General features: G+C 35.9%; 1 protein-coding gene across 6 annotated transcripts in view; it reads right to left on the bottom strand.

Moving 5' to 3' along the window:
- The window catches only part of LOC149774268 (uncharacterized), a 60139-nt gene that overhangs the window by 10462 nt on the left and 36277 nt on the right, over window positions 1–13400 (bottom strand). For all 6 annotated transcript variants that reach the window (XM_089945536.1, XM_089945531.1, XM_089945534.1 and 3 more), the window contains 4 exons: window positions 11112–11177; window positions 6720–6785; window positions 2597–2668; window positions 284–337 (listed from right to left, as the gene is read on the bottom strand). In XM_089945536.1, the coding sequence (XP_089801662.1) occupies window positions 284–337; window positions 2597–2668; window positions 6720–6785; window positions 11112–11177 (258 nt within the window). The remainder of the gene's footprint in view (window positions 1–283; window positions 338–2596; window positions 2669–6719; window positions 6786–11111; window positions 11178–13400) is intronic.

Below are 13400 nucleotides of genomic sequence, written 5' to 3'. Positions count from 1 at the left end.
ATAGGCAGATTGGAGTTTCGGGTTAACGCTGCTATATTAGAAGCATCATGGTGAAAGATACAAACTGAAAGGGTAAGAGGAGCAGCAACGTTTGTTGGGCTCTTTGGGCGTCGGGAATGAGTCTCTGTTTGTTTCAATCTTGAACCGCGAATTGATTGCCAAAGAAACCCTAAAACAGATACATACGACAGCGTTGCAAAACGTAAATTATTTGGTGATAAAAACATTAATACAAATGCAGGAAAAAGAAAACATGCGCTTTATTACAGCAAATGATACCTACCACAACGTATTTCCAAACTCTGCTGTTGAGTATCACTGATCGATTTCACATTATCTATAAAACAATAGAAAATTACTTCTCACGACAATCTAAAACAAAGAACAGCTTTTAATTTATATCAACACACTAAATAAAATAGAATGTTAGTGAAAGCTATTAATCTGTTAAAGTGACATTAACCGAAACATCAATCATTGAAATTTATTTTGTTCGAGACAAGGAATGTAGAATATGTATAATGACATCTCTGGACATTTAGTTTGGCAACTTTAAAGGAAAAATACCATAAATATAATTATTTTCGAGATATGTTTCCAAGCTGGACTGCTTATCGTAATGCCCATTGATTTCAAATTTAGCAGGTTAAAGCATGTATATACGCATACAGCTTGGTGTTTTTGACCAGGGTGTCATTTGTAATCGATTAAGCAAGAAATAAGAGGCTTTCGAGCCTGAAAGTAGTTAAAATGACCCACCTTGCTAATGTGGCATGTATAAAATGACATATGGTTTTAAACACAATGAGCTGGCAGATCAAGAAGGCTGATGACCATATATGAAATGAAAAGACGGAATTTGTTTGCGTGCATGAGGCATCTGGTCAGAAACCAGTCTCGAATATATCACAAGCTCAATAGGTGGACACTAGATGAATTGGTGATGTCTGAAGGTCTCTGTGCGGTATCCAACCTTTTCAGACACACCAGATCCAACCCGGAATTTAAAATTAAAAAATGAGGTAGATAAAGGCGAAACAACAGCAAAATATTGGCTCACAATGCCACCAAAAAGAACAGTACTATGTCTAATGTGTCCAGCAAGGCATGGATTAATCCCTTTATACTAAGAAAAAAATTATCAGTTCCTCTAGGTTTACCAAAAGGTCTAGCCTGACCACGACTGACCAGGAAAGAGACATATTTTGTTGTTGCCAGTATATATCAAGCTGTTGTCAATAACAAGAATAATACGGATCCCCACTGATTTTTTGGTAGGTGATCGTGTTGACCATTACTCTAGAATAGGTTTTGGGTGCAGAGGATAGACTGAAAGCCACAGAGCAAAACTAGAAACATCCCTGTCCTAGAATAAACTTGTCCTATTTTATGTCATCATGATACACAAAAAATCCTGGAGTAGAAAGCTGGAGACTTGACATTTAACGTTCTCTCTAATACACATTTTCCCTTAATCACACCAGATTTCACTGGCAAACAACCATGTCAGTCCAACCACGAATTGAAGCCGGTAACATCCGCTTATTATAAAGAAGACTCACTCCGCATCCACCATGCTCAACTAAGCATCTGAAACAGGGTTAATCTAACTGAAGAAAGAAGACCCACCCCTTAGGGGTGTCGCTAAGGATTATACCACGTCTTAAGAATTCGTAAAAAGGACCCAACGATCTTATCCCTGGATCCTTGTGTGGACCCATTCTAGCTCCTGGTGGGCGAGAGGGATGTATAATATGGGTTTGGATCTTGGACTGCGAGTGATCAGCATCATTTCTCTTCCTATCTTATTCCGATGAAACAGGGGCAAACAAGAGCGACGGGTGTTTTTGGTCATTCATATCTAAAGATTCAATAGTCCTCTGAAGAGGCTCGTTTACTCGAAAGTTTCAGTCTGAAAAATGCTCAGCGAGTAAATATTCATTGAAAAAAGTGATCTTGTTTGTTTTGACTATAAAACTGAAGTTGTTTTAACCGATATTAGTTGTGGAGATTCTAACATAAATGTTTCTAATGTCACATGAAATAGCCTACCTCCATTTACTTACATGACAGAAACAGGCCCATCCACAGTAGGAAACGATTAGATTATATTGTCTTATGTTCTCAGACTTATCTGGGTTTTTTTTTTGTTGTTGTGTTTTGGAGGTTGTGTCTGTTTTTGATTTGATCTAAAGTAATGACATTTTCATTTTCATTGCTTTTCAGTTTCTTTTCTCCGGTAGAATTAAAGATCATATGTGATATTACATAAACTCCATACCTGTTTGCCTGCTACTTGGTTCTTATCATTTGATCGACGACAGTTGCTAAAGCATGTTAATCAATTATGGATCCTGCTGACAGAGTGTTTTCTTGTCAGGAATTTGGTTGATTATAATAAAATTATAAAGTAAATAATGCTTTCACGCTAATTCTGCTAGAAAACTACCAAATGTGAAAATGTGTAAATTACATACCCCAAGGATACTATTATTCTAATCGTGTGCATTATTCAACTGGCAGCGTATCAATGAAGTACAACATTTCGACGGCAAATCAAGGATAGATGAACAAAAGAAAAGCAACCAATACGTACCACAATATGCTTGCAGCCCCTGTTGCTGATCATCATTTAGCAATTGCTTGATATCCTCCCACTTTAAAATGTCTGTAAAAGAAATAGTAATTTCTGTATTGACTATATAATATATAGAGCTGCTTTCGTTTATATCAATACACTAATCAAGCCAACTGTATATTATTTTTCCAACACGGTCACTTGTGTGCATGAACGTTGCACAAACAATACCTGATTTGTTTGTGTTAAGCCCAATTTCAGGCAATTTACGTATGACAAGCAATTTGCCAACAAGGTCTTTGGTGTGCATGATAAATGCACAAGCAATACATGATATGTTTGTGTTAAGCCCAATTTCAGGCAATTTGTGTGTAACAAACAATGTAGCAAATTCACTCGCATGACAAAATAACTTTTGAACCCAACTTATCCTTTATATATTGTTATCTTTGTAAGCGTTACTTATTATATTATTGTACATCTTCATTGCTCATTAACATAACGTAGTATATAATTTAAGTCCAAAGGTGTAGTATGTTAAAATAAAAGGTTTAATTAAAATGTTTTAATCCTAATTTGAAAACAAACAAAAAAATATTGTGTAACCTATTTAATGTTGTCCTGCATGAGGGAACTATTCATAACCGTAAAGCAATTATTTTCATAAATCTTATCAAAGTTACTTAAGTGGCTTTAATAGGCAAATTAGCAAGTGATTTTGATCATGTTTAGTCAACTATTTATTCAAACAATTAGCCATGTTTGATGGTAGATACGCATATGTTTACAAACTTCTAAAGGTCCTCATGTTAGTATCTTTCTGTCAAGTCCGGTCAAATGCTATACACGTTTGACCAAGGAGTCGTTTTGATGATTCTCAACTATTGTATCAATGTTGGTAATATTTGTTGATGAAATGGCATCATTTGCACATGCGTGCAGAGACTTAGTTCCATAATGATTTTAGCCTAACTTTTAACCAGATTCTATTTAACAGTTTCGGAGTTGTGAAAAAAGATTTTAATTAATTTTGTTAGTGATATTTGGTGGCGGATCTACGATAGTTATATAAATATATAAATGTGAAAGAACTTTGTCAAGATGAATTGCTTCAAACATTGGTAAAGACCTGTGGAGCAGTGTTTTTAATTTAAGTCGTTTAAACCTTCTATATATTTTAGTAACATTGGCCATATTGTGAAAAGTTGCTTAGATCCTTCTTCAACTTTTATTCACAACGTGAATATTTGATGATAGTTCATAATTGTTTGCATATTTTGTAACGATCTTCTTGAAATGATGATGTTGAAAAGATAAACAAGGTCGATCTCGCAGTCGTTAAATATTTTCTATATTTGCTAATGACAGTTACGGTTGTTTGTAGACGGCAGTTGCGATTGTTGGTAGAACAGAATCATTTGCATAAACTTGTAAAGTCTTCACACAATAATGTTTTATGCAAAGATTAGTCCAAATGTGTCGAACAGATCCTGAGAAGATGTCATTTAAAGGTTTTGGTAATTATAGTTGCTGTAGCAATGGTTGAAAATATTCATAAAACTAAGTAAACATCAGGATCCGAATATGACACGCCTATGGACAGATATGAATGAGTTTGGCTGAATCCTGTCATAAACAGGTCGCGAATGGTCCTATGTAACTCAGATGGTGGTGAAAGTCCGACGCTAGAGAAATGTGAGTCATTTGTAAATTTATGTGGTATACATGAAGTTTAATATCCTCATCAGAGTTAAATAAATGCGAACCGAAAGCAAACTCATTGCTCTCAGTGCCTCCACTAGGGTCGGGTGTGGGTTTACTCATTCGAGCTGGATATGGGATATGTTTCTGAGGATATTCGTCATACATAAACAAAATCCTCAGATGAAACTACCTCCAATTTTTCTACGCCTGGCAACGGTTTAAATGTCCATTATGGATCAAAAGGGTTTCAAAAATATTGAAGGATAGTAGTACCCAGTGGCACAGACCGGTGTCGGTTACTGCTATTACTCTGAAAAAGTCTCTTGATTGACCTAATATGAGAGAACAATACTAATATCTCGGTCCATACAAAGCCGGAGGTTCTTTTTATGAGGGGGCAATTTGGATGTGGAAAGTATATATCTTGCATGTCGATGGGGACCATCCAGTCACAAGGCCTTAAGGCATTATTAGCCGAGGTTTTGGACTCCAAAGGTTTGTCCCATGCAAGAATGAGCACGAATGAACTGTTAATAATCAAATGTTCCGCCTTCTTTTGATGCCAGAAAAATCAATATAAGTCTTCATAAAGGAATATTAACAGCCTCTCTACTGCACAATTTGGGGACGGAATCATAACTGTACCCTTAATTCCGCTACGAATAGGACCCTTGCCAGAGGATGATGTTCGCAAAACTGAAGCTTACATGATCGGTGTATTGTCGAGAGGACCCACCCATCATGTACTATGCTCAACCAAACCTCTGAAAAGAGTGTTACCTGAAAACCAATGGGAACTGAAAGAAAGGTGCCCCACAGGAGAGGAAGTGAACCCTGGAGGCAGCTCTCTCCAATTTGGAATTTATTCCCTTGCAATGGACTCTGGATCTAATCATAAGATGTGCTGACTGTTTGGAACAAACCTCATGGTTACAATGGACTTGCATATCTCACCATAGACTGATCCTATATACTCCTAGGAGTCTGTAGTACATTCCAACATTAAGTAGATACTCGTCTGAGACCCGAGAGACTCGGAGAAAGAATCAGTATGTTCTATAGATGATGATGAAATATGTCATTTTCTGTTCCCCCATCGATACAACTATTTTAACAAGGTCTTTCACCTCATCCGACCATGAAGGGCAATTGGGATATTATCACCGGAGAATTGCATATGTCAACATTCTCCTGAACTCGTCACTTATATAGATACAAACAAACTGAAAACAATAAACAATATTCACAAATGTTGATAATGCTATTAGCACATGGCGTGAGACCTGAAGTAAAATGCAATCTGAAATCATTAATACTGTTCCTCTCTGTATGGTATTGAGGATAAAGATGTGTCAAACACAATGAAGTTTCAACACTAAGCCGAGAAACGAAGACAATATTTTAATGACACCCAGAATGCATTATTATTGTTAAGAGCAAATATCATGGAGTGATATAAACTCGTGCTGCATGAGAAGCGTGTATTTCAGCCTGTAGTAAGCCATGTTTTAATACCATGACTACTTAACAACAGTTCCTGCGGCAATGAATGTATTGAAACGCCAAAACAATTATAAAGGACTTTTGCGTGACCACCTGAGCTAGCTCATTAAATATCTTAATGGTGTGAAACCTCCTAAATCAAGTCTACAACTGAATGAGCATATAGCATTACGTAAAGAATTTATAGTAATCAAATTATGTCAAATCAAATATCGACTAAACGTAGGTCACAACAAAGATGCAATTCAATGGGGGAGATTATGCTAAATTAAATGTTCGGTAAAATTAATTAAAATTAAATTGTAATAAAATGTAGGAACAATTACAGAACACCAAACTCACCAATATCGCAAAAGAATTATAAGGACAAAGCAGACAAACAAAACACGAATGTCACATGATCTCAAAAAGGGCAACAACGATAATCATGTATGCAATAGACTGAGAGACAACGTGTTACTAATTTTAAATAGATTATTTGTAGTCTGACTATACGTCTTTGTCAATTATAACATACAATTATAAACTATTACCATTTTATACTAATTTGTTAAATTTGTACCATACTGCTGTTCTCTAAGACACTTTTAAGCATAATAAAAATTAGCCAATCTATACTTCCATCCCCTCATTCGACTCAAGTTCAACCCGAATTATTAAGCAAACTCCTGAGACCGGCATGAAGCTAATATATTTGCTTAGGTTGTGGGATTCAACAATTTCCAAAATAATTATGCTAGCTTACAGCATATTCTGCAGTACAATATATTAATTGAAGAAGCAGAAAACAGAGAAATTATACTCACAAATAACAGAGAGGTTATTCAATCTTATGCAATAATCTATTACAAAATGAAAATCATTTTGACAGCAGAAGATTATTAGAAATAAAGAACTCATTAAAAAATAGAAACGTAAAGAACATTATACTCACCAAAATGTTTCTTCCATTGCTGCGGAAGGTTTGGCATTGATTCGGTATGTTCTCCATTTAGATTGTCTGTAAAACAAGATTTCATTATTTAGAATATTTCAAATAAAGTAATACTTATATGTATAACAACTTCGTTAACTTTGGAAATGAAACTCTGGACTATGCTGAAATGATACAAAGCACATAATCAGTTATCAAAGAGTGTTTTGCTTTAGACAAGAAAGATTGAATGAGGATAATTGTTTATGCTGTTTTGATAATTTTTATTGCCAAACCATATTATATCAAATTTTACCAATACCGCATTTATTACAGAAAATTCACTCGATTCATTTCGTATAAGAACCTATTTCACACATTTGATCACCATTCTATTACAGCAAAGGCTCTAGAAGGGTAAAGGTAATAATCTCAACAGATGTATCACTCTCATCCACTCGTATGGCAAGTCACACAAAGCATGATGAAAAGTGTGCAGATTCCTGCCAGAGAAGGATGTTCCCTGAACTCAATCCGGTAACCTCGATTTATTTTAGAGAAGACAAAGTTAACATCTACTAGGTACAACCAAACCTCTGAAAAGGGATGGTCAAGCATGTACAAAAATTGAACAATGAATTATTCCCAGTAGATCTGCTATGCTCAAGCAGACTTATAGCCAACACCCGCGGGAATTTGATGATCAGGAATGACTCAAAGGAGTGGCAGCTGGTCCATAGGGCTGAGAATGGAGAATGGTCTACATAATTTCTCTATGGACTTTTCTGGCGACTTCAGTTCAGCCGTGCTAGGCAATAGGGAAGTAAAATTTGGGATTGCCTCTTGTACTAATTATGTACTTGGAAAATCACTCAGCATTTATAACGACGTTTCATTCATAGGACAAAAGAGACAGAGAATTTACTGGATGAACATAACGAATGAAATTATCCTCTTTATAATATTAGTTTGATGACAATCGTCATAAATATAAACCTCTAAATAGATTATATAATTTCAGTCTATAAAGGGATAGCATCTAAGCAAATCTTATACTATACCACGATGTCACGAGCTTCATATCATAGAACTGCTCATACATGCAAACTATAGATGATGAAAAAATCTTTATATCGTGAATGGAAGCTAAAGTCGTCCTGAGATCAAGCACCTGGTGTGAAACTTGAACCCAGTACTCCAGCATATGAGTCATGTATGACATGCTTAAGAATAAACTAATGACATGCATAAAAATGCACAAGATACACATCTACGTCCCTTGTAACCTAAGCAATGACAGTTTTTGAGGTAATTTGTCTCGAGCTTTTACATATCTTTTGTAGAGCATTGTTGAAGATAAGCGTGCAGGCGGTAGCAAGTCTTATGTTATTTGCTTGGAAAACCGATGGTCAGGTTTTGTCCGGGTCACTTTAAGGCTAAACGGCAAAAGAAACAGCAAATCCATACACAGGACTGCACAAACACATTACCATTTAGTAGCATTTAGTATGTTTGTCATATGGTTTCAAATCGGGGAGGGGGGGGGGGGCTGCTATAAGAATGATTTACCTTGAAGTGTTTACCTTTACAACGAACTTTCTAAACAGTCTTATTGCTTAATAGAAATCCTTGAGTATAGCAAATCTAAGCAAGATAAGAGACGTTCACGTGTATTTACAAAAATAATGCCCCTCTTGTGACAAAAGGTGTCCATCGTTGTCGATGTGCTTGAGTGATGTGCTTTAAAGTATGAAGAAAATACTGTGTAGTTTGGAAACACCGCGCTAGCGACAGTTGAAAGAGGATGACCATTTAATCCTTGATGCTTATACAGAAAGGTCCTTAGATAGACGCAAGAATAAATAATTAAATACATTGAAGCAAATAGATGTTCCCGCTATACTGAAGGGGACCACTCCCTAAGCCCTCTGACCTGACACTGAGGGAACATTAAATTGGAGACTGTTCACTTACGCACTCTCACACAATTTGCACATGATAGCGTTTCTGCTACAGGTTAGTCCAGAAACAATTTCGGTAAAACTACTTTACCTTTCTGAGCAAGAATTCTTCTTCCCAAGAATATGCCAGACTTGGAAGGCAAATATCCACAGCCAAGGAGCTTCAAGACTCAGTGCAAACAAATGGGCTGATTTGCCTCAATGTCTCCTGGTGAACGCTACCACTAACGTTTTGTGATAGACAATCACTTAGCGGCACATTATTTAGACTCACTTAGTAATCAGATTCTGATGCTAGACACATTTTGATCCGCTAGAGATGCCTGTGACATCTCCATTTGACAGGTATAGAAACAGGAGTTTGTGTAAGTGCAACCTTCCTATGAAAATCTGAAAAAGCTTTTGGTGCCAAGGATAGACTGACCAGCAGAGAGGAAAGCTCCCGGTCCAGACAAAAGCAAGGAGTTGGAAATATTGAGATGTGGAGGTACGCATTTTGTGGGTCGATGGTGACCATCACTATGCTGGGCGGTAATATATTCCTTACTAGGGCAGTGATATACAACCTGTAAGGATACTCGCGAAGAGGATTGTTTAAGACAATACGGATGATAATCCACGAACATTTATTACCTTTCTCGGTAGACGAAAATTCTAAGAGTAGATGGTTGAGGACTCTGGTAAATATAATGCACTTGTCCCCATAATTGCATAAGAACTTTCTCGAGGAAAAGTATGGGTCCTTGCAAGAGGCAGATGTACCTGTAATAAAATCTCATATCCTTTCTTTTTTACATTCGGGATCTACCCATCACCCACTATGATCAACCTAATATCAGAAAAGAGGGTAAGTCGAACACAACCGGAAACTGAAACATGAAGGATATCTCGCAGAAGAGGCAATGAGATCCCAAGGCTTCTCTCTCGTACCACTCTGAAGTTTCCTCTCTTGGGATGGATCCTTGACCTAACCATACCAGTTGAAGACTGTAACTAGAGTCATATTTCCAAATGTAGATATTGACTTCTTATATCCCCTATGATTAGCAAGTGCTCTTAAGCATTGAATAGATGGTATCATAGAGTTTCAGATAACGATTGTATATGTTCTACAGAGAGGAAGGTCATGCCATCCCTTATGTATCGATGATCTTCTTTCGCAAAGCCCACACCTCATCTGACCAGAAAATTCCTAATAGACACCAGATAATACTTGGCAATTAGTATATGCCTGACAGGTATTACATGCAGGACAGGTATTCCATGGGGAATATGTATTCCAAAGTTTTTACATAATCTTCAGTGACATAGATACATCCAGACACCCACGAATTGACTCAAAATTAGTAATTACATTATTCATGGATTGCTTGAGAACTGAAGTCAATTGCAATCTAAAATCAGTAATTCTTTACATGCTTTCGTGCTTGTGATGAGTGAGGCTAGGCAGTGAAACCTTTAAAATTTAAGAAAATTAATTGAGCAAACCAATGAAAAGAACAATATTCTTAACAAAAACAAAAATGAGTGGATTGATGTCATCTCGCTATATATGAAGTAGCATGGTGTGAAAACTGTTGTCAAACACGATTTATTTTCAGCTTAACTTTAGTATTGGTGACAAAGAATGTTATAATCTCCATTAACATAGTTAAAATTTACATTTGTGCCACAGCCTGATCACATTGAAGAATATAATGCTGGATCGTGAATCACTAAATTAAGTCTACGTATCAACATATATCATTATTTACATAATTTTCATTAATCAACTCCTGGCAAAATTCAATGTTGACCAAAAGCCACAACAAATTCTGAACCGAATTGAAACTATGCCTACAAAAGTCAAGCAAATCCAATTACAATTGAAATGCGATAAATATAGTATGTTTGTTGAACACCAGAATCACTGATTGGCAACAAATTGTATTATGTATACAATAGACTGACATATAACTTATTACCCATATCATTGATATACATTTTCTTGATATTATATAATTATTTCTTTACTAGTAATACAGTATATATCTTCTTATGCCTATTGGCTCAAATCTGAGCAAACTTTTGTTTAAAATCATTTTGATCAAACTACATACATACAACTCTGAGTTTGTTTCTGCCTCCTTATCCAATGTTCACTCTTGTTCAGAACAAAGCTGCTTAGTTTAGAATGAACCATGTTGATATATTTGTTTTGGACGTGTGATTCTAAAAGATGCTTTAAATATAATATTTGCAAGAATATTCAAAGGTACCGAAATGTATCAGTTGACCAAAAAAGAAATCAATAAAGATAGAAACATATATAAACTAATTTCAAATGGGTAATCTAACCCGATGCATAGGTCTATGAGCTGATAGGGAAGGAGCAAAATTTATATTTGGATAGTAAACACTGGACATAAATACAGAACAAAATAAAGACAATGGTAAAGCACATAATATTTACCAAAATGGTTTGTTCCTGACCGAGATATTTCAAGCAATCGCACGGTTTGTTCACCGTTTGAATTTTCTGCAACAAAGAAGAGGTAATTACCAGAAATGTTTATTTTGCAAAAACTCATATATTTGTAGCACCCTAATAATTTGTTTGGAGCTTAAAGCTTGGTTCAAAAGTGTTTTGCTTAAGACTGATATAATAATTTTTTACCTTGTTTGGCTGTCTTTTTTTACTGCAGTGCTAAATATGCCAATGGCTTCCTTAAATCAAATTCACCCAATAATTTAAACATTTGATCAGAATTATATTAAATACAGAGGCTCTAGGGTGGTAGCAAGAATTCATTATCAAGAGGTGTAGCATGCTTGGGCATTCAACTGGCAAGTCATTCAGACCCTGATGAAAAGCACGGAAATTTTAACCAAAGGAGGACCTCCCCTAAAGTGAAACATGTATCCTCCTTTTATTATTGTGGGATGACCCATGACACACTGTGATCAACATCACCTCTGAAAAGGGCTAGTAGAACAAGTACAAGAACTGAGGTAAGAGAGATGATCCACGGGAGTAGGAGCTAGTCTCTAGGTCTGGTCCCACCTCAATAGGGAAGTACATAAAACAATTTGTCCCGGGAAGTCCTGGTGACCACCTCTAGCCTCCACCCTGCAAAGTGGAGGTAGAAATGTTTCTTGTTTCTTGGACGGAAATTGTGTCTTTAACAGAACGTCACTCGGATGCTACTGTGGTTGATCGGGATAAATAAGCTTCCAAGCAAGATTTGATGAGCCAGTGGTAAATGCGATAAACCGGTGCAGATGGTCATTCAGATCTTGAGAAGCCATGGAAGGAACGAACCCCTTATGTATTACCTCAATGGCTCCAAATAAACAGCCTGACAAACATTTTTCATTATAATGAATTGTCTGAAGATACTGCGATAATATACTGCCAATTATAAATCAGCCACATTCATCCGACTAATCTAGCTCAGCCAAATGTTTGACAACTTATAAACATGGATATTTCAATACTGACTGGTATTGCTTCTTAGTCTCGAACCTTGTCACATCATGGCTAGAGTCAAGACTACTAGCCAGCATATTCTTAGCTTGAACAGTCCAAGTCATAGATTATGTGGCTGAACGTTCTTCTTACAGAACCTTGTATTTTCAAATTATATACCTTTTCTGTATGTCCATTGTGGAAAATATCCTCCCCTACGCTGTGAATATTTATAATAGAGAGACTGTATTCCCTGATACAGCAAATATTCGATTATACCAATACTGGTCATTAGAAATTTGAAGATCGATTCATTGTTATATTTGTGACCAAAATTATATCAGTCATGCCAGTGATTATATCGACAAATCTATGTAACCAATCCCGATGGCTTTGGATGAGCAAATGCTTCCTTGTCTGTATTTAAACTAAACTCCTTTGTCAAACTTAAAATTCGTCAATTTATATGAAATAAAAATTTACTTTAAGCAATTACTTATCAATTCCGGAGTTTGTGTTTTCTAGGATGAATACATATTTGACGATTGTGCTAGGTTTAAAATATATAAGACGGTGTGATATTAAAATTCAAAATATATTCAAAGTTCAATATTTGATTTGTACTGATTACATTATTTTATATTCCACAAACAGTATCGTCAAATTATTTTAATATGTTAGCGTTACGATATTATAAAAGTTTGTCTCTCACTTTTCTAAATATTTAAAGTCCAATCCCAAGAGTAAATTATTAATCTCTCTGCCTTTGTACCACATTCAAAAAATTCACTTGATCTGTCAAAAACAGTACCTCTTTTGTAGCTCACCTACAACTATAAATACTTCATCGGACCCAAATGAATAACAGTCAAATAATAATGGTTAAAATGCGCATTCCATGGTAAATTAGAATGATTAATGAGTAGGACACATATTTATACCTGCAATCCTAAAGCTTAGCCGTCATAAAGGTGTTAATTACATTAATAACAGACAATTCGGAGGTCGGGCCCACTTTGGAATAACATTAAACTGTCCAAAGGTGTTCATATCCAATCATGACATCAAAACGCAATGTATTATTACCTTCAGAGAAATAATACACTGCGCAAAGTTTAAAAGCCGGACTTCATCTCTTTTTGTACCGTGCAAAACCAAATAAACCACAACATACAGATGATTCCTACTGCAGCAGCTGTGTAAAATTATGTTAGTTTTGTGTGGTGTGTCCTCCGCACAATAGGATAATAATTAAGTCTAAATTAGAACAACTCAACAATTCCAGTGAAGTAA

The sequence above is a fragment of the Sinohyriopsis cumingii genome, unplaced genomic scaffold (assembly GCF_028554795.1).
Source record: "Sinohyriopsis cumingii isolate HCF-2022 unplaced genomic scaffold, ASM2855479v2 utg000360l, whole genome shotgun sequence".
Classification (NCBI taxonomy): domain Eukaryota; kingdom Metazoa; phylum Mollusca; class Bivalvia; order Unionida; family Unionidae; genus Sinohyriopsis; species Sinohyriopsis cumingii.
The sequence above is the reverse complement of the archived record's forward strand: the minus strand, read 5'-3'. Positions and strand labels throughout refer to the sequence as shown.